At 42.8% G+C, this 20,786-nt stretch overlaps 1 protein-coding gene across 1 annotated transcript; it reads left to right on the top strand.

Annotated features, from left to right (window-relative positions):
• The first annotated feature begins 2,450 nt into the window (after nt 1-2,450).
• On the top strand, nt 2,451-20,313 carry Nmur2 (neuromedin U receptor 2). Its single transcript, XM_005067744.3, has 4 exons — nt 2,451-3,368; nt 11,441-11,525; nt 15,678-15,803; nt 18,081-20,313. The coding sequence occupies exons 1-4, from the start codon at nt 2,538-2,540 to the stop codon at nt 18,335-18,337; spliced, it is 1,299 nt and encodes a 432-aa protein (XP_005067801.3). The 5' UTR covers nt 2,451-2,537; the 3' UTR covers nt 18,338-20,313.
• The last annotated feature ends 473 nt before the right edge of the window (nt 20,314-20,786 follow it).

Below are 20,786 nucleotides of genomic sequence, written 5' to 3'. Positions count from 1 at the left end.
CCAAATAATGAAAACAACTTCAGTCTGGGCCTCAAAGTGATCACAGCACAGGGCAGGCCCTCTTCACTGATGCTTGACAAACAGGCAGTGTGAGAATAAATCTTCACCATTTTAAACTATGTTGGTGCTGGAAACTGGACTTATGTCCTCTAAAAGGACAGGTAGTAAGTACCCTTAGCCATCAGCTCATTTCTCTAGTACCCATTTCCTTCGAACCTACAAGATTAACCAGGTGTCACTACTCCAAAATTATCTCTAAATCTAAACACAACACTTATCTCACTGCTGTTATCACTATGGCAGTCACTTCTGTCTCTTTCTAGACTCACTCTCCTGGATTCAGCTGCTCAAAATCCCCCCTAAGTATTCTTTGAGCATGAAATGAGATCCAAAGCCTATTGGGTGTCAGTAAGTGCCAAATTCTCTATCAAAGCCTCCATGTTCACATGTCCCAAGAGTCAGATAATTATAGTATATTAACAGTGTGGCACAATTCATGAGGAGACATGAACACAATTCTACTCATTCCAGATAGGGAACCAAGTACAGAGCAAAGTACAGATACCACCAAAGTTCAACTTGGTGAACCAGTAAGTTTCATTGGGGTTACTTACATGAGCAGAAATGACTCTAAGACAACTGCATTACCAAAGCCCACTCCAGCATCAGTGACAGCTCACAAATTCTGGAAACCTGGAACACACTACAGGGAGCTCAAAAGGTTGGAGTGTGTCTCTTCCAGATGGTTCAGGTTGGTCTGAGCCTCTATCAGGAAGGTCAGCTTATCTAAGAGTATCTCTCAGCAGTCCCACCTGCTTAAGCACTCTTGGAGTGCATAAATCTGGTCAGTTTCAGGGACTTCCTGAAATTTTCCTGTTGTTTATTTCCTGAGCTTAACGAACTTCCTTGAAGCATGGAATGTTTCACTTCCCTTGGAATATCCTGTGTCCTAAGGAGATTCCATCCAAGATGAGAGGTTTAATCTCAGAGGAACTAGTGTACAGCACTAGTTGAAAGACTCACCCTCTCTTCATCACTGGTCAGCTCCACATTCTGAAGCTTGTTTCTTCCTTAGGACCTGTGCAGTTCACATTCCTTTTAAGGGGGAATATCCTTCCCTTAGCCTTTCAGATCCTGATCTCAAAGACATATGCTGAAATAAGCCTTCCTTGGCTTCTTTTGCAAAGTATTTATCAATTTTTACCTGGAAATATGTAATTTATTAATTTGCTTGTATAAGCCCTAACAGTAAGAAAAGCTCAATGAGCAGAGCTATTTACTGATTGTGAAAGTTAGTCACATGATTGAGTTCAGAATCACCCAGGAGCTCTGGCCATGATTGTAAAGGCTGTGGCTTCATGTGACTTCAATGGACCAGCTGCCTTATGCTCCTGATGCCATGCCTTCCCCACCACGACAGACTATTGTAGCCATTATAAAACTGTGAGTGAGTCCTTCCTCTTTTACTTTTTTATCTTTTTAATATAACATTTATTTATTTGTTTGTTTGGTAGGGGGGTATGTGTGTGCACGTCATAATGTGTGTTGTGTACGTGTGTAGAAGTCAGAGTATAACTTGTTAGAATTGGTTCTCTTCTTCCACCCTGTGAGTCCCAAGGATTGAGCTCAGGTCACCACTGAAGTTGCTTCAGTCTGGTGTTCTGTGAAAAACAGTGAGAAGACTGACGAACACACTTGTGCTGCCACAAAGCCTAGGATAGCACAGGGCATGAAGTAAATCCAGGAAAGAGTATGCTGAATGAAATAAAATGAATAATGCAGGAGAAAGAGAGACAGAGAAGAGAGAGGGAGGGACAGACAGAAAGACAGAGAGAGACAGGGTCAGTCAGAGAGACACAGATAGAGAGACAGGGACAGAGAAAGACAGAGGGAGACAGGAGCAGACAGGCAGAGAAAGGGAGAAAGAGCGACAGAGGGACAAACAGGCAAGAGGGGAGGGGAGAGAAAAAAAGGAATTTGAAAGTTCGATTTACCTAATTTCTAATGATCTGGTCCTGAAATCCACTTACTTTCTGAACTGCTGAGAGATGGTTAGGAAAGGACAGAACCTTAAAGCTGATTTTCAGCCATTAAGATAATCCAAATCACACGTCTCACGTGTTTCCCAGAGAGCCCTGATTGCCCAAAGGAATAATATAATCTGAGAAATCGATCTTCCACTCTTGGATATGGCACAGAGGGATCAGAGAGCAATGGAGACTCTGGCTTAGCTGTCGGTTTCCTCAGGCCTTCCTGAGTTTCTCCCCAGAGGCCCGCTGTTCTGAAGCAGGCCCTGCTGGAAGTATTTGCCTCTCAGGTGGCCCAGCTCACTCAGCGTGAGCTGATTCTCGGCTGCTTCCAAGTCACAGGGAGGTCCTTCCTCTCAGGCTTCCCCCACACACAAAGGCAGTACTCCAACCTGCTTGGCTCTCCCACGGTACAGCTTAACACACTCATTGGCCTTCAGCCTGCCGGGGGCGGGGCTTGGGTGGTCCTCAAAAGGAATTAGCAGCGTGAGAGGAGAGCCCTGGAGGCTGATGCTCTTATCTCACTCTCTCCGGTCTTCCTCAGGAGCCTCTGCTTTCAGGATTGTCCTCCTTCTGGCTCAGTTTGGGACAGAGCCTCCAGTCAGGGGACACCTGTGGCCTTGGATTTTAATCTCAGTGATGGGAAAACTTGAAAATGCTTCCTGGATCCATGATCCTCTCATGAAGTATCTGAACAGCACCGAGGAGTATCTGGCTCACCTCTGTGGACCCCGGCGCAGCCACCTCTCACTCCCCATGTCTGTGGCCTATGCTCTGATCTTCGTGGTCGGGGTGATGGGCAATCTTCTGGTGTGCCTGGTGATCTTCCGACATCAGACCTTGAAGACACCCACCAACTACTACCTCTTCAGCTTGGCAGTCTCAGACCTGCTGGTCCTGATCTTTGGGATGCCTCTGGAGGTCTATGAGATGTGGCACAATTACCCCTTCCTGTTCGGGCCGGTGGGCTGCTACTTCAAGACAGCCCTCTTCGAGACTGTGTGCTTTGCCTCCATTCTCAGTGTCACCACGGTTAGCATAGAGCGCTATGTGGCCATCGTCCACCCGTTCCGAGCCAAGTTGGAGAGCACGCGACGACGGGCCCTCAGGATCCTCAGCCTGGTCTGGGGCTTCTCTGTGATCTTTTCTTTGCCCAACACCAGCATCCACGGCATCAAGTTCCAGCATTTTCCCAACGGGTCCTCTGTGCCTGGTTCAGCCACCTGCACAGTCACCAAGCCCATGTGGGTATACAACCTCATCATCCAAGCCACCTCCTTCCTCTTTTACATCCTCCCGATGACCATCATCAGCATCCTCTACTACCTTATGGGGCTGAGAGTGAGTATCCAAGGTGACTGTCTTGGGGCAGCATCCCTCCCTGTTTTCACCCATTTTGAGTTCAAAGAAAGACAGCATGTAGGAAAGATATAATCAGAATGGGATACAGAGGATGACTTGAAGTGGGAAATTAAGAAACAAAAGTTCATAGGTAGGTAAAGTAGTTTGATGTGTGGATTCCACATGTGTACTCAGAATATATGTCACAAGTAAAATCAGTTTGATCTCCTTTTGAGCAGGGGGAAACTGCCACCAATTAGAGTAAAACCACAACCCTCTATTATTTTCAGTACCGGGTGTCCATCATTCTCTCTATGCTTGTTCACCTGCGTTTCTAAGAAAGTGCTAGAAAACTTCCTAGTGGTGTCAATCTAGATATCACTCGAGGGGGAAATCTGACTCCTGGGGCTTGAGGAGAAGTCTCACTTTGAATGTGCACAGGAAGTGATCTGGGGTTAGAAGGTCACATTCTGGGGGGACCCTCCCTCATTCTGTTGCCTCGTTGCTGCCCCTGCTCCACCTTACTGACTATGCTGAATTTTTTCACTGTACCAGCTTATCCTGAGTGTATTGTGAGCAATCCATGCTTAGCAGTCTGAGACAGATATACAGATGTGAAGAAGGACAGTATTCCCTTGTGGCTGCACTGACCCTTTGATTGGATTATCAAGTTAAATCATATGTGTTTATGTACATATGTATGACTTATATTTCATATATACTGTACATATATTTCCCTTGAAACCAGTTTTTTAGCCGGTAGGGATTGAGGGATGGACAAAGTAAACAAAACTCCTAAGTTAGAGCAGTATAAGGCATGATTAAGACACATATGGGTTTCTGGGAAAATCACTCAGTTTTTCCTGTATCTTACAATTAGAGGTTCCTTCTCTAAGCTTGTGGAGATAAGCAACTTTTTTCCGTTTTCTCTGGTTCCAAATTAGATGAGAGAATCTGTTTTTGAGACATGTAGTAGTGAATCTTTATACTTCCTACTGTATTCTGTACCCACATTCATAGATGTGAGTCCTCACTATGATGGTTTTATATTCATTTAAGGAAGTGGTTCACACAGTAAATAGTTATGGCATTATTTAGAATCTCAGGTCCTCAGCTGACATACGCCTTTAGGCAAGGTGCACACAATTCTCCTGGAATTGCTTTCCCATTTAGAGAATGAAAAGGTCACATCACATCATTTCTAAGGCTTCTTCTGGCTATAACAGTCTGTGGTTCTTTTTAAAAAGGTAAAGAGACTATGAGTGGGATAGACATGAGCTAAAAGTGAAAGAATTGCACACACACACACACACACACACACACACACACACACCTCTGACACTGTGGTTCCAGATGCAGGATCCCACCCCAGTCCGTCTCTGAGGAAGGTGTTTATCAACAAAGAGAGGACCATTTTTTTTTAATATTTACTGGTCCAAAATGAATGGCCAAGTTTGAGTAGGAAGATCATAGAAATGTAGGCACAGGAATGAATCTGGCCAGGGAGTGGTGACATTTTCCCTAAGATCTGTCACCCCAGACCAGCTCAGTGCCACAGTTCCAGAATGTCCTGTGTATCTAATCCAGAAGAAAAGACTTCGATACATTTCTAAGTATCATGCATTCCATAAGACCTTCCCTCCCCCAGACTTTAATAACAATATCATCTTGTTCAATGCTAAATACTCTTTTGTCTTGTATAAATTTGGGGAAAATGCCCAAGTTTAACAGCAAACACAGAGTCCTCCAAGCTTCTTGCCAGAGTTTCATTTTGTTCCACTCTCATGAATCCACAGTGTCTGTGTCCCAGACTATTGGCAGCTCAGATAATAGCTTCCCTACTTTGTGTGAGTAATGCAACTAATGACTTCCTGTGTCAGAAAAGATGAAGTAGGAGTGAATGGACTAGAGGGTACCAAGAAAGGAAATGTCTGATTTGTCATTCTGAGAATTTAAACAGCCCTCCACCAGTGACCTGCAGAAGGAAGCCCTGTTCAGTTTCACAGGTGTCACAACTTCTAGACCTGTTTCCCTGGAAAGTTCCTGCCACCAACTACCACATTTCCTTTGCCTTTTTGACTCTTGTCCCCTCTTTCAGCCATGCTTTAGGTGAACTTCCTCAAGGAAACTCTCCTAGACCCCTGAGCTGTCCTGCCTCTGTTGTAGATATCATTAATTCTAGTAACTTCCTTCACTATAATTTATAACCCCTTGTGGACCCTTTAGTTCATTTATTTCTCCCAAACCAGACTAAGTTCAGTCAAGAAATGAGGCTAAATTACTTTCTTCATTACTGAGTTCCATCTCCTCCACATTTAAAACAAAAGACTTGGAAAATTGTCACAAAGGCCCTTTGAATTTTCTAGATTTAAAGACACCCAAGACCTAATGGTATTAAGGTTATTGAGTCTGTTGAGAAGTCTAAAGGTGTGATTGAGTCTGGTTGCCACTATCTTCAGAATGCAACCAAGACAAGACTGATGAAAACACAGGACAAAAGAGATCCTGTGTATAATCAAAGATGAACAATCAGTGATGCTACCCCATTCCAGGACATGAATTTCCATAAAGATGCTCTTCAGGCTTAGACCATCATGGAGACAGAAGGTATGTGACCAAAGAGTAGCTTCCCAGCCCTCCAGGAGGAAGTACTGGCAAAGTCTAGCCTAATCCTTGTCTCACACATGACATTTGTGTTTGTGAGGGGACAGGTGTGAATTACATAAAAGTCAATTATGTTTGACAGGCTTCATACAAGCTAGATAGTGGATGAATTGATGGATGGATGGATGGATGGATGATGGGTGGACATGATGGGTAGAGATAGATGGACAGAGAGATGTGATAAATGGATGGATGGTAGACAAGGGCAGAATGGCAAATTGATAGAGATAAATAGATAGACAGATGGTTAGACAGACAGATAGGAGAAGAGGAGATAGATGGACAGAGAGATGGATGGATGGGTGGGTGGATGAATGGACTGATGGAGGGATGAATGAACTGATAGAGAAAACATGGAAGTATAGATCAGGACAATATATATCTATACCTATATTCACATATATACACATATATACTCAAGTGTACACACACACACACACACCAAAATCACCGTGAACAGCTAATCAATACAATAACCTAAAAGACAATCAGCCCTGTGACCTTCACTTTGGTGTTCCATAGCTGGAGGTATCAGATAGGCAAGCTTCTGAGATTCTGAGCCTTGGAGAATCCTATAGTGTGACCACAGTGTCTCATCCCTCTTTGTCACTCCCTGAGTTTATACCATTGATGACTGAGTACCTACCAATGCTAAGCACCTGAAATGAAATGAAAGTATTTAATATTAAAGCATCATTTAACATTAACTAGACAAATGTCTTAGACTGCTGTGTCAGCCACTGTGAACCCTGCTGGGACACTGCAATATGTATATATTCAGTCCATCTCTTCCATAAGTTGGCTGGTTGTGCCATTATAAACTGGAAATACTTTAAGGTGAGCAGTAATTGATAAGTGGTTTTTCTTTGGGTACAAACTACAATGGCTAGGAGACTAGTTCATAAAAAGAACTATGTGGAATAATTGCTTGGTGTTTGATTTAAACAAATGTCTGTGGGAGTACAGTTTTCCCCTGAGAACTATGAAATCCAGTCATGATGTGACTGACTTTTCAACATGCTTCCATTGCTCTTAACTATTGACTAAAATCAATTATGAAACAACTAGCAACTGTGTCTTACAATGGCCACAGTTTTAGAGCCATATATAAAATTTAAATATTATTATTATTATTTCCCCTTTATTGAAAATAGATTCTTTTCTCATATAATATATCTTGGTTTCAATTTCCCTTCTCTTTACTCCTCCCAGTTTCTCTCCACCTCCCCTCCCATTCTAATCCACTCCCTTTGAGAGTCATCTGGTGAGAATTCTCTTTTTAGCTCTCTACCCCATTTTTCAATTGGGTTATTTTGTATTTTGATGTCTAGTTTCTTGAGTTCTTTATGTATTTTGAAGATTAAACCTTCTGTCTGATGTGGGGTTGGTGAAGAACTTTTCCCATTCTGTAGGCTGTTGTTTTGTCTTATTGACAGTGTCCTTTGCCTTACAGATGCTTTTCAGTTTCAGGAGGTCCCACTTATTGATTGTTGCTCTCATTTTCTGTGCTACTGGTGTTGTATTTAGGAAGTAGTCTCCTATGCCAATTCGCTCAAGGCTACTTCCCACTTTTTCTTCTATCAGGTTCAATGTAGCTGAATTTATGTTGAGGTCCTTGATCCATTTGGATTTGAGTTTTGTGCATGGGGATAGACATGGATCTATTTGCAATCTCCTACATGTTGACATCCAGTTAAAGATGTTTTATTTTTTCCACTGTACCATTTTGGCTTCTTTGCCAAAACTCAGGTGCTCATAGGTGTGCGGATTAATGTCTTCGATTTGATTCCATTGATCCACCTCTCTCTGTTTTTATGCCAATACCTAGATGTTTTCATTACTATAGTTCTATAGAAGAGTTTGAATTCAGGGATGGTGATGCCTCTGCAAGTTCCTTTATTGTACAGGATTGCTTTAGCGATTCTGTTTTTTTTTTCTTATGAAGTTGAGTATTGTTTTTTCAACGTCTGTGAAGAATTATATTGAGATTTTGATGGAAATTGCATCAAATCTGTAGATTGCTTTTGGTAGGGTTGCCATTTCCTTTCTGTCTCTCATTAAAAAAGAACAAGCTTCTATGAGATAACATGAAAATACAGCAAAATAAATAAAATATAATAAGATAAAACAAAAACCATAACAACGAAGTTGGACAAAGCAAACCAACAAAGAGCCCAGGAGAAGGCACAAGAGTCAGAGATCATTTGTTCCCACAAATGGAGTCCCATAAAAATACTAAACTGAAAGGCTACACACACACACACACACACACACACACACACACACACACGCACGCACGCAGGCACGCACACACGCACAGGATCTGGTGCAGACCCAAGCAGACCTGTGCTTATTGCTTCAGTCTCTGAGTTCATATGAGCTTTGCTCAGTTGATTTGGAGGGCCTTGTTCTTCTGATGTCCTCTATACCCTTTGGCTCTTACACATTTTCACTTCTCCTTCCACAATGTTCCCTGAGCTCTGAGGGGAGGGATTTGGTGGAGACATCCCATTTAGGACTGCATGTTCCAAGGTCTCTCTCTTCCTCTCTATGTAATGTCTGGCTGTGGGTCTCCACATTTATTCCCTCTTCCCAGGTGACTCTAGGTTTGTGCCAAGTTGACAGCTGATGCAAAGGCTAACATCTATCAAGCACAACACAGCTGAGTTACAAGAAGGACATTTTCCCAGAAGAGACTAAGTAGTCCTCATAAGGACATTCATAAATACAAATAGTTGTCCTTGGGTATTTTAATTTACTTTCCATCGTTTGGGAAGAGAGGGAACAATAATAAGAATCAGCAGAATAACAATAACTTACTACTTGTTGAGTACCCCATGTCCTGTTCTGACATGTTTATCATATTAGGAACACATTATCACTTTCAAGCAAACCTTATTTATTTCTGCACAAGTGCAGGATTCCCCTCAGTTCTTCTCAGGTTCCTGGTGACTCTAAAAATATCAAATGGCTTTTAACGCCTCACTTACTAAAAACATAGACTTTATGTGGAGATCACCACTAAGCCCCAGAGACAGGCAGACATAGTAACACACAGGTAGGTACCTGGAGCGCACGTGTTCCTGTGGACTACTCCATTTTAAGGAGCGTGTATATTGTAGAGACATATGATATGGATTTGTGGCACTTTCAAGGTGAACTTAATGGACCATTCTTCCAAGTCATCCAACTTTAAAGACTTTCTTTAAAGCATTGTCTCATGATAACTTACATCCCAGACAGCTCACTGTTCCTTAGTCTGTCCATCATTACTCACAATCCCATGCACTTCTCATTTACCTTGAACTTGAAAATGTCTCCTTGTAATTCAGTGGGCTGGTTTTAATGAAGCTTCAGACTGTGTAGAACAATTTGGATTTTTCTCCCACTGGATGACCTCAGTTGATCCAGCAGGACCCATGTCACCACCAGTGAAGGAATCTAGCTTGACTGTTGGCACATGAAAATCCACAAAACAGACATAGCTCTCAGTAAAGGCTCCTTCAGGAAAATACACACGGTTGTCAAACACCCAGACTCTTTTCTGGTTCTTTGCTCTGCTTTCTAGAGAGCTTAAAGCCTGCACACAGCAGAACCGTGATTGCTTTTCTTGTAGTGTCACATAAGCAACCTCTGTAATTCCTACCTCTGATGCAGTGAAACCCCATTGGCTCCAGTTACCCAACCTCTGGGATGGGGCCATGGGAAAGTGATCTGCTAGGTTATTTGGTAATGGGAGCAGGAGTTGGAGCTAACTCAGCTTAATCTTCCCTGCCATCTTGATTGGATTTGGAACTACCTAGGAGACACACCCCTGGGCATTTTTCTGAGGACATTTCCAGAGAAGTGTAACTGAGGGAAGAAGACTCACCGTGAATGATGGTAGCAGCATCCCATATGCTGGGCTTCCAGACTAAATAAAAAGGGAATGTAAGAGAAAGGGAGTCTAGCACTGTATTGGTTTCCTTCTGTTTTCTGACTGGGATGCAATGTGACCATCTGCTTGATACCTCTGCCTCTGTAACCTCCTCTCCCTCTCTCTAATGGAAACCAATACTGTGCTGGACTCCCTTTCTCTTACATTCTCTTTTTATTTAGGAAAAAAAAATCAATGGGCTAGAGCTGCTGTGTCTTCAGCAGTAGGTGGACCTTAAACAGGCTACTAGAGATGGCAAGCTGCTGTGTCTCCAGCAGTAGGTGGACCTTAAACAGGCTAGTAGAGATGGTGAGTCAGATCATGTTGATATTCCAAACTTACATTATAAGATCACACTATATTACCATTACTGTAAATATGTGTCAGTGTTTAAATTCTGAAGGATATGCAGTTTTATTAGTAGAATAAAAAAATATCATGTCCTAAATTATGCTTGCAGTACAGTGTCGGGGAATCTGCTGAATCAGGCTGGGAACTTATTACTCAAAAGAAATGTGACTCCCCTTTCAACTGAGATAAGCATGGGAGATACAAATGTGGAAACTGGGGAAAGGGATACACAGCCCCTGGAAGATCCACATTGCTCATGATCACATTCAAGATGCCGAGAGTACCACAACATGGTGGTTTGAATTCCAATGCACCCCATATGCCCATATATTTGTATACCTTGTTTACAGTTAATGAACTGTTGGGAAAGATTAGGAGGTTTGGCCTTTGAGGTTTCAAATGCCCACATCAAACTCAGTGGCTCTCTTTCTCTTTGCCCACTGCCCTTGAATCAGGGTGTAAAGCTTTCAGCTACTGCTCTAGCACTATGCCTTCCTGCTTGCCACCATATTTTCCACCATGATGATCATGGACTAACCCTCTGAAACTGTAAGCAAGCCCCATTAAATGCTTCCTTTTATAAGTGTTGCCTTAGCCATGGTGTCTCTTTACAGCAACAGAACAGTAACTAAGACACACAACAAATATCATAATATCCATGAAATCATAATATTTTCTTTTCTGGAATCTCATATCATGTGGAACAGAGTCTTGACTCTAATGATGTGTCTAACAAAAATGAAATAACAAGTGAATTGAAGGGCCTAATTAGCATTTTATTGTTACTGATCATTTCAGAATTAATCATTCTCTCTCTGTGTGTGTGTGTGTGTGTGTGTGTGTATGTGTGTGTGTGTGAGAGAGAGAGACAGACAGACAGACAGACAGGGAGAGAGAGAGAGAGAGAGAGATTAACACACTACAGAACTAGAACTGCATAGAATGATTTATTACAAACTTGATTTTGCTGTATCTTACTCATAACCCTGTCCAAATGAGTCAGAGGACCTAGATTTAATTCTGCCTCCAGTGAAGTATTTAAAAGTTGAAAACCATTTCTTTAAGTGCTGTTTGTATACCTCCAAAGTTCCTGGTGGGGGGAGCAAGCTTCTTCCTAACAACATCTCCACTTCTTTTTCAGCTAAAGAGAGATGAATCCCTTGAGGCAGACAAAGTTTCTGTGAACATCCACAGACCCTCCAGAAAATCAGTCACCAAGATGCTGTGTAAGCTGCTCACTTTGTTTCAGTGTCCATTCCCTTCTGTTTATAAGAGCGAAGGACTTGTGTTTGGCACTGACATAATGGTGCTGGCTGAGATGTTCTTCTTGGTTTCCAGAAAGTTCTATGACTTGCCTGTTTTGTCTCATCTTTGGCTTTGAGCATTCAAAACCTTGTGCTAGATTACAGTTGCCAAGACTCCTTCCAACTGCTATGAAATAAATCATATTGGCACGCTGAGCCCAAAGCCCTACTCTCTCTGTAAGATGTGGTGGGATTGGGTTCTGAGCCTGTTTGTGTTCCAGCGTTCTTTAAAGATGTGGTACAGGTCATGGTGGATCCTGCACTCACAAATGCTTAAACACACACACACAATGTTTTATAACTCACCTCAGGGGATTGTGAGCTCCCAATGGCCATGTAGACTCTGGAGATCTTTTTAATTCCAGGTTAAGAACAACTAGTCATGAATTCTCCTGAGAAAACTATTCCACCGAGGTCATTGTGTAGCCTTGTATCAAAGCATCAACCTGTGTAAAAACAAAACAGTAAAAATAGCCTTTTATTGGAAATACACATACTTGTAAGAGACAAAGTATTTTAAGAAATCTAGGTGCTGACCAACCTCTCCCCAAAAGATGCTAGAAAAGTCAATGAATCCTTGGGGCGGGGAGATGGACCAGCAGTTAAAACATTTGTAATGAAAACGTGAACACTGGGGTCAGATTCCCAGAACCCACATAACGCTGGTGCAGTGACCACCTCCTTATAATTCCACTCTTAGAAGGTAGAGACAGGGCTCCATAGAACAAATGGGCTATGAAGACTGGCCATATTAGTGAACTCTGGGTTTGACTGTGAGATCCTGCCTCAGTGAATAAGGTAGATAAGTGACTGAGGACACACACACACACACACATACCTATACACATTCAAACATATATGCACACACATGGACATACATACACACACAAGTGAAACAATGAAAAAGAACTAAGCAAAGAAACACCAGTCCTCCAGGAGAGACACTGATGAGATGTGTAAAACCTCATATACTCCAGATCACAATTTACATTCAGAAAGAAAAGAATCCCCAGGCCAATGTGTGCATGGAGCATGGAAGCTGTGCCCTCTGCGAAGGAAAACCAGAAGTCACTGAAGTTGGTCTTTTGACTCCAATAGTTATTTTCTTTGAAGTGTTTCAGCCCCGGGTGGGACTTGGCCTTTGTTGTCATGAAATAGGGAGTCTTCGTTATTTCTCCCCTTCTCCCTTTGATCATGATCTCATCAATGTTTGCTCATGTTAACATCTCAGTAACATGCCTGGGGTGGAGCTCTCTGGTAGAGCACATGACCTGCATGTGAAAGGCCCTGAGTTCAATTCCTAGCAACACACACACACACACACACACAAAGATCTAAGCTGGGTTTAAAGCCAACCTGGGCAATTTAATGGGACTATGTTTCAAAATAAAAAGTGAAAAGAGGACTGAGTTGTAGCTCTGTGATAGAGTGCTTGCTTGGCATGTGTGAGGTGTGAGATCTTGGGTTCAATTCCCAATCCCATTGGAAAGGGAGGAAAAGTTATTATAATAAAATGTAAAGCATTTCCTTCATTATTACCAGGAATTATGGCTATAAGTAGGCAGTTGGTGGACATTTCATTGAGGGAGAAACCAGATATTTTTCTGGAAGGCACATTACACAGGCAGATAGCTTTCCCTCAGTGTTAACTCCAGAAGGAAGCCAAGGTGCCATTTCCTGTGAAAACCTGGAATGTGCACATGTGTGGAGTTGTGAAATGAAGACCATGTACCCACCTCTTATCCTCAGATGCTCCCAGCTCGTTACTGCTCTCCCTTCATCCTCACCCTTGTGGTCTCCTCCTCCAGCCCTGGTTAGATCACTCAGATGTGAACCTCAAGCAGCTGTCACAGGAAAGGGCTTGACAACTTCTTAAGAGAGAAAATGCTTATTTATCTCTGTGGCGCTTTGGGATCCTGAGGGAAAACCATTGTCACACCCATCCCTGCTCTGGGGCTGGAAATGAGCAGTAGAGGGAATTCTGTGTGCTTCTGACTCAGGACAGGCATTTCCTCCCAGAGTCAATACCGTTTGCAGTTGTTCTGTCTTTGCGTCTTCCCCAACCCATCCGGAATCAAAAGGATGAAAGAAACTCCTAATGATGTCTAGAGTATCGTGTTAGCAACTTTGCAATGCTATAAGAAAATGAAGGAAAGAAGGCCCGGGAGACTGACTGGTTGAGTGCTTGCTGTACAAGCTTGAGAGCTTGAGCTTGATCCCCAGTCTGTGTATTAGAAAGCAGGCACGATGTAATCCCAGAGCATCCCTGATGGACACAGGTGGATCCCTGGGGTTTGCTGTGTTGGTGTATTCAAGATAAAAGTGAGTGAGGGACTATCTAAAAACAAAGTGGGCAGGCCTCCTGAGATTAACACTTAAAATTGACCTCTGCTCCTACACACACACACACACACACACACACACACACACACACACACACACGACACACACAATAAAGAAAAGATTTATCTTTGGCCAAGTAGATTTGAGCCTATTGTGAGCAAGACTATCGCTGCAACAAGGTAAACAGAAGGAGGGACAGAAGGAGGGAGGGATGGAGGGAGGAAAGGACGGAAGGAGGGAGGGGGAGAGGGAAATGTCCTCTTTTTTTAATATTTTTTTATTTTTTTTTATTTATTGTGTATACAGCCTTCTGCCTGCATGCCAACAGAGAGCAACAGATTTCATTCAAGGTGGTTGTGAGCCACCATGTGGTTGCCAGGAATCGAACTCAGGACCTCTGGAAGAACAGTCAGTGTTCTTAACCGCTGAGCCATCTCTCCAGCCTGAAATGTCCTCTTTATATTAGCTGCAGGCATCAAGTCTCTGTGACAAAACCCTTGCTAAGCAGCTTACCTAGGGGTGAATTGCTACCCTCTTGTATTTTTGGAGCTTCCGGTCACTTGACCCTTCAATTTTGTGCCTGTGATGAGGCAGAGCATCATAATATGGCCTATGGTGGCAAAGATGTTCATTTCACAGCCTACAAACAGAAAGGAGAGAAGGGGTAGAGAGTTTCCATACTCCCTTTAAGGCACAGCTCCTCCTCCATCTAGATTCCTCAGGTTCCCACCCACCTTAGACAGCATCATCCACTGAGGACCATGCCTTAGAGGCATAAGGTTCTGGGTGCCTGTTGGAATCCAAACCCTAAGAACTCACTGAAAACCTGTGGCTGTAACTATCATAGCTTCCTAAAACAACCTGATCTAGTCATATATGAGTCTCTAAACAGCTACTAAAAGCATGGTTTGTTTCCACAGTCAAATAAATGGTTTGGGACCTTTGAAATAGATTCAGTTCTATGTTAAATACTCTAAGGATTTAACAAGAAATCTTAAAGAGATGTCTTAGTGGTTAACAGCCTTTGATACTCTTGCAGAGGACCCACGTTCAGTTCCCAGCACCCAACTGGGAAGCTCGCAACTTCCTATAAGGCCCTTTTTTGTCTTCTGCAGGCACTGCAGACATTCGGGAGCACAAAGAGATAAGCAAGGCACACACACTTATACATAAGTAAAAAAAATAAATGTACTTTTTATAAAAAGAAATTAATCAATCAATCCTGGGGACAGTGAGATGGCCAGAGGACAAAGGCACTTGCCAAACATGAGTTTGATCTCTAGAACCCAGCAGAAGAAAATAACTGATTTCAAGAAATTCTCTGACTTTCACATGTGTGTTGTGGCATGTGTATGTGTATGGTGAACACACACATACACCAATAGTTATAACTGGACTTAGTGGGTTCTTAAGAAAACAAGCATTAAATTGAAGTGGAGGCATGTTGGAGGCCATGGAAGGAGTTAGAGTGGGAAAATAAGGGGTAGAAATGATATTTTACTATATGTGCATTTATGAAATCTTAGGCAATCTTATAGAAAACTGATCCTAGATCCTTACAGTTAATTCTTATATTTGAATATTCTTTATCTCTGGGATCTCATTTGCCTGTTGCAATCATCACTTAACCAAGGTGGCAGGAAACCTTGATAAAAGAAGGAAACTGTTGGGAGTAGACATTACATACTTGTCTGGCCTACCCCTTCATTCTGTTTCCCAATTCTTTTCCAGTTGTCTTGGTCCTTGTGTTTGCTATCTGCTGGACCCCCTTCCATGTGGAGCGGCTCTTCTTCAGCTTTGTGGAGGAGTGGACTGAGTCCCTGGCCACTGTATTCAATCTCATCCATGTGGTATCAGGTAAGGGCTTGGTGGGTTCAGTGATGTAACTACATGGTAGCTTTTCCTTCTCTCTGTCCTGAGGCATCACTAAACAAGCAGCTCATAGGGATCTGGATTTCTGTCATGGAAACAGTGGGAGCTGATTGTACGCAGAGACTAAAAAAAGTTTCAAGGTTGTTTTTTGGGAAAAGCCAACTCTCCACGTAAGTGTGATAATTACAGCAGGAGAGCGGTCAGCAATCATCAGTATTTGACAGCAAAGAAACAGACAAGAGGAAACGGTTTTCTCAAAGGCACTAAGCTGTAAAAATAGTGAAAATAAGGCTCAAGTCCAAGCCATGGAATTTCAAGTTCAAGGTTTTTTTTCCAACAACCTAGAGAGACTATGACCATTAGGTTTAGGGCACTTCTGCCCACCTGCTTCTGTTATCCCTGGCTTATCCTGTGGGCTGTGGACTATCAAGGGCATAAACAAAGAGTAAAGGTTAGATGCACATATACAAATTAGGAACATCAAGGCTTAGGATAGAAGGAAGGAGTGGGGAGGAAGGGAGGGAGGGGAGAGAAAAATCATACTTTCCTATATAACACCTCCATTTCTGCCTCTGAACATTTGTACCCAAATACACAAATTCTCTTTCTTCAGCTGTCTCCTAGCCACGTCCAGGTATAGCTGGTGTCATTCACCTCCACTGAGTGTCTCATGACCACAATAGTCTCTGTTATAGGAGAATAACTGCTGTAGTCTTACTGTTGGTACCATACACACTCCTAGAAGGTGTCATGTGTATCCTTGTTACTAGCTTTGCCTGGGATCCTGTCTCTGCTATATTCTTCCATGTACTTGGAGAAAAAGAAGTCTAAATCCTCTGCTTTTCAATGTGCTTTGAGGCTCCAAGAATCTCCTAGTAAGCATTTGATTCATGTCCAAATGAACAGATATGTCTCCTCATCCCAGAGAGGGCACCAACCATAGACACAAAGAAGGAATTCCATCCAAGTGCAGTTTGCTAAACCCATGAGTCACTGGAGTTACTAACAGGAATGACAGCAATTTATGGGAAGATATATCACTGAAAAAATATATCTCACAGCAATAGTTAACTGTCTATAAATCTTTGGAAGGGGCCCAGTCTCATAAGCCTCTCCCCAGACAACTGTTGACTGTCTAAATCTTTGAGGAAAGGCAGACAAACCCTTGCCCTGTAATGTAGAGTTAATGGGAACACTGTTGTGTAGTCTCCAATGGTTGATCTCAGTTGGCAGTTGTTGAGGACAATGGCTATGACCATTTGTTGCCTGGAGGATGCTGGTTTTCAATACAGCTTCCACAGAATAATATCCTGCCCCCATTTTCCAGAAGGAGCTAATGTGCCAGTGTTTATCTAAGGGCACAGAACAAAGGAAAGCTGGGGCCCTAACCACCCGTAAGCTCCCTTGGTGTCTTAGAGAAAGGAGACAGGATATGATAATAAGAGTGGGTATACAGGAGTTGGAGAGATGGCTGTGTGGTTAAGAGCTCATCCTGCTCTTACAGAGGATCCTGCTTCAGTTCCCAGCTCCCATATCAGGTTTCTCACATGCTGTAACTCCAGTGCCAATGGGCCAGGCACCTTCTTTTGGCTTCTGTGGGTACTAGGACTCAGGTGAACACATGCACGAACGAACGAACGAACACACACACACACACACACACACACACACACACACAAAGAGAGAGAGAGAGAGACAGAAAGAGAGAGAGAGAGAGATATCTAAAGAAAACAGTACATGTGTAACAAGTAGAGAAAAGGCAACACACAGGCCACCTGGTGGACAAAATAAATGGTAAAATATAATTATTCAGTGGAAGAGTTATCAAGGAGAGCAGGAGTGGGTGGGGTAGGGACATGGCAGCGGAAAAGGGGATGATCTCTCTCCAAGAGGTTTTCAGCAGAATAAGGTATCTCAGCAGGGGCAGAGTGTTGGGCTGATTTACGAATCCTCACCACTGTGGCTTCAAATAATACCTTTAACTAAAAATCCAATGAAGAAACCAACCTCTTTTCTCTGATACTTGAGCATCTCTCGTTAGTGGAATTACTCAGCACGATGGAAAACGCATGACTCTTTCATGGCTCTGTTTGATACCTGAGTGCACAGGTGGATCTGCTCATAGCATTTCATATTCTCAGTGAGAGTCCTGTACACCCCACTGCTTCCAGGAGAGGCAATCACAGGGCTCTCAGGTCTTTGGTAAATATTTACACTTTGTCTATGTTGCTGTCATGTCTTCCTTCAATCTCTTATTTGCAGGTGTCTTCTTCTATCTGAGCTCAGCCGTTAACCCCATTATCTATAACCTCTTATCAAGACGCTTCCGGACAGCCTTTAGGAATGTTGTCTCTCCTTCCTGCAAATGGTGTCATTCCCAGGATCTCCCACCAGGACCTCCAGCCCAGAAGATCATCTTCTTGACAGAATGCCACCTCGTGGAGTTCACAGAGGATGCGGGCCCTCAGTTTCCCTATCAGTCATCTATCTACAACTCGCACCTCTCCACAGCCCCCTAGCTGGACAGGTACTGTGAAGGCCACTTCAGATGGCCTGCATTCTGTGGATCGACATCCCTCTGAGCCCCAGCACTGAACGGAGGGACATCCTGTCACCTGTGTCTCCTGTGTACCATTAGAGAGATAACAAGACTCTTAGATGCCATGCACTTGTTCCCTTTTTAATATAAAAATCCAGACCTCGTTCTAGGTCACCATGCACACATTGCTGAGTCAGACCCTCTATCTTTCTGTATTGTGAGTTTTCATAACTGTGATTGCAATGTGCCATGTGAGTCTTACTTAAAGATACTCTCAAAATGGTTGAGTTTAATGGAGTGAAGCATTACAGAGGAGCTAAGAAGCACAGCACAGTTAGCCCAACCTCCAATCCAAGGACTCCTAAGAAGCTACTGGTGGTGAGCCAGCGGTTGGCTCAGAACTGCTTGCTAAGGTTTACCCCTCCAATAATTAGGACTTTTGCAAGCTTTCTGTTGAATGAGCTATGGCTTGAAATCAGTCATAGTAGAAATATTTATGCTACAGAAATTAACAAGCTCTCTAAATCAGGTCTAAATAATTTTTATCCCCTGGAGAGCTGGCCTGTGGGCAGGTTGAGAGCTATTAATAAGCTGGCACTCTGCCAGTTTGCTGCAATGTGGATGACTTGTTTTTAGAACAAATGCTGGTAATGCTGTAATTATGGACTATTTAGAGTCATGGTTAACTTGAAAAAATGCTATGGACTAGATTTTTTTAAAATCGAGAGTTCCTAAATTAAAAAATAAGCAAAAAACTGCTAATTAAGACAAGGAAGCGGCATTAGCATTTTATAATTAACCTAGAGTCAAAAGATTATTTTTGGATGCCATCCATTAACATTAGTGCATAAAACAATGGACCGAGTGTTATTTTCACTCACATATCTATATTTACAGAGTCCACCACATATGTTGTCAAAACAGGCAAATTTTCTATATTTTCTACTTGGCTGCAGACTTATTTTCTTTTCAACATATAGAAACCTGGTAAGTGGGTGAAGGCTTTCACAACCAAGCCTAGGGATCCGAGTTCAATACCTGGAACTCACATGGTTGAAGAAGAGAACTGACTCCTCAAGCTGTCTTCTGACTTCCAAATATGCACCATTACATACGCTCTCCACATACCACTACACACACCAAACTAAATAAATTCTTATAAAAATGCGAAGAAGTATGTTATAAGTCCAAAGTGTGGAAGCTAACAATTCTACCATCTTCTAGAAGCCAAGCAAATCAAAATCATAGGCAAATGATCCTTTAACCCCTTCCTTTCCTCTCCCATCCCCCCTGTAGATGCCTGAATGCCACATGGGCCCCACTTCTGACCCCCACTTGTGTAACACTATGGAAGTATTTTCAAGGCAAGGTCAATGTTTGGAAGTTTTGACTAATTTATGAATGGGATAGATATTGCGGACTATACCTACACTATACTGATTTCACGGCGAGTGAAATACATTCACTTTGTTAACTTAGAGGGTTAGAATGATGGACAAGACTGGCAAAGAAAGCCAAGGCCAGGGACTACAGGACAGAGAGAAGCAGGGCTGAAGAGATGGCTCAGTGGAAAAGACACTTGTAGGCCAGCATGGTGATCCAGGTTTCAGTGGTTGAGGAAGGGACCCAACACCTGAAGTCGCTCTCCAAGCACAACTTGTGTAGCAGCACCCCCTTCACACATAATAATAGTAAAACTATTTTAAAAGAAAAACAATTTACCCTTCCAAACACATGCAGTGTCCATATACCATGAAACCACATGGAGGCATAGATAACAATGTTTGTAAGTAAATAGTTATCTTAAAAGGTTTGATAGAACACACTTGTTTGAATATTTTCACAGCAGAAAGACTATCTTTTATCAACACTTTATGCTTTGTTTTATAAATGCTGAAAATGTTAAATCCTGGCTTTGACAACCAGTTCTTCAATAATAAAATAGAATAAACACTGTCCTGTGGACATTCATGTGTTCTCTTCACCTACTGATTCTCCCATCTTACCGAGAGATAAAGTATTACTGAGTCCCCCAACCCCCTACTCCCACCCCCACCCCCACCCCTGACACCAGTTGACAGCAAGGATCTTACCCTTAGTTACACCTGGGGGAAATTATACAAGCAATCTCAAAGTCTCCCAGGCTACAACAGTCCTCACATCTCATTCAGAAATCTGCAGGGGCTGGGGTGGCCCCTGCCTGGGATCCTCTGAGGTTTGAGGCTTTCCCATCTGCCCTACCACCTGCAGCAGCCTCCTTCTTACAGCTCCTGCAAAGATTGGTGAGTCCCTACTGAGGGCTTATCTACAGGTGTCAAGATTCCAGGATGGTGGGTGCCATTCCTCCCCAAGGAAGTCTATAGATCTCATCCTGTGGGTCATGACCTTTCACAGGGGTCACATAAGATCATCGTAAAACAAAGATATTT

The sequence above is a fragment of the Mesocricetus auratus genome, unplaced genomic scaffold (genome assembly GCF_017639785.1).
Source record: "Mesocricetus auratus isolate SY011 unplaced genomic scaffold, BCM_Maur_2.0 Super-Scaffold_100007, whole genome shotgun sequence".
In the NCBI taxonomy this organism is placed as follows: domain Eukaryota; kingdom Metazoa; phylum Chordata; class Mammalia; order Rodentia; family Cricetidae; genus Mesocricetus; species Mesocricetus auratus.
The sequence above is the reverse complement of the archived record's forward strand: the minus strand, read 5'-3'. Positions and strand labels throughout refer to the sequence as shown.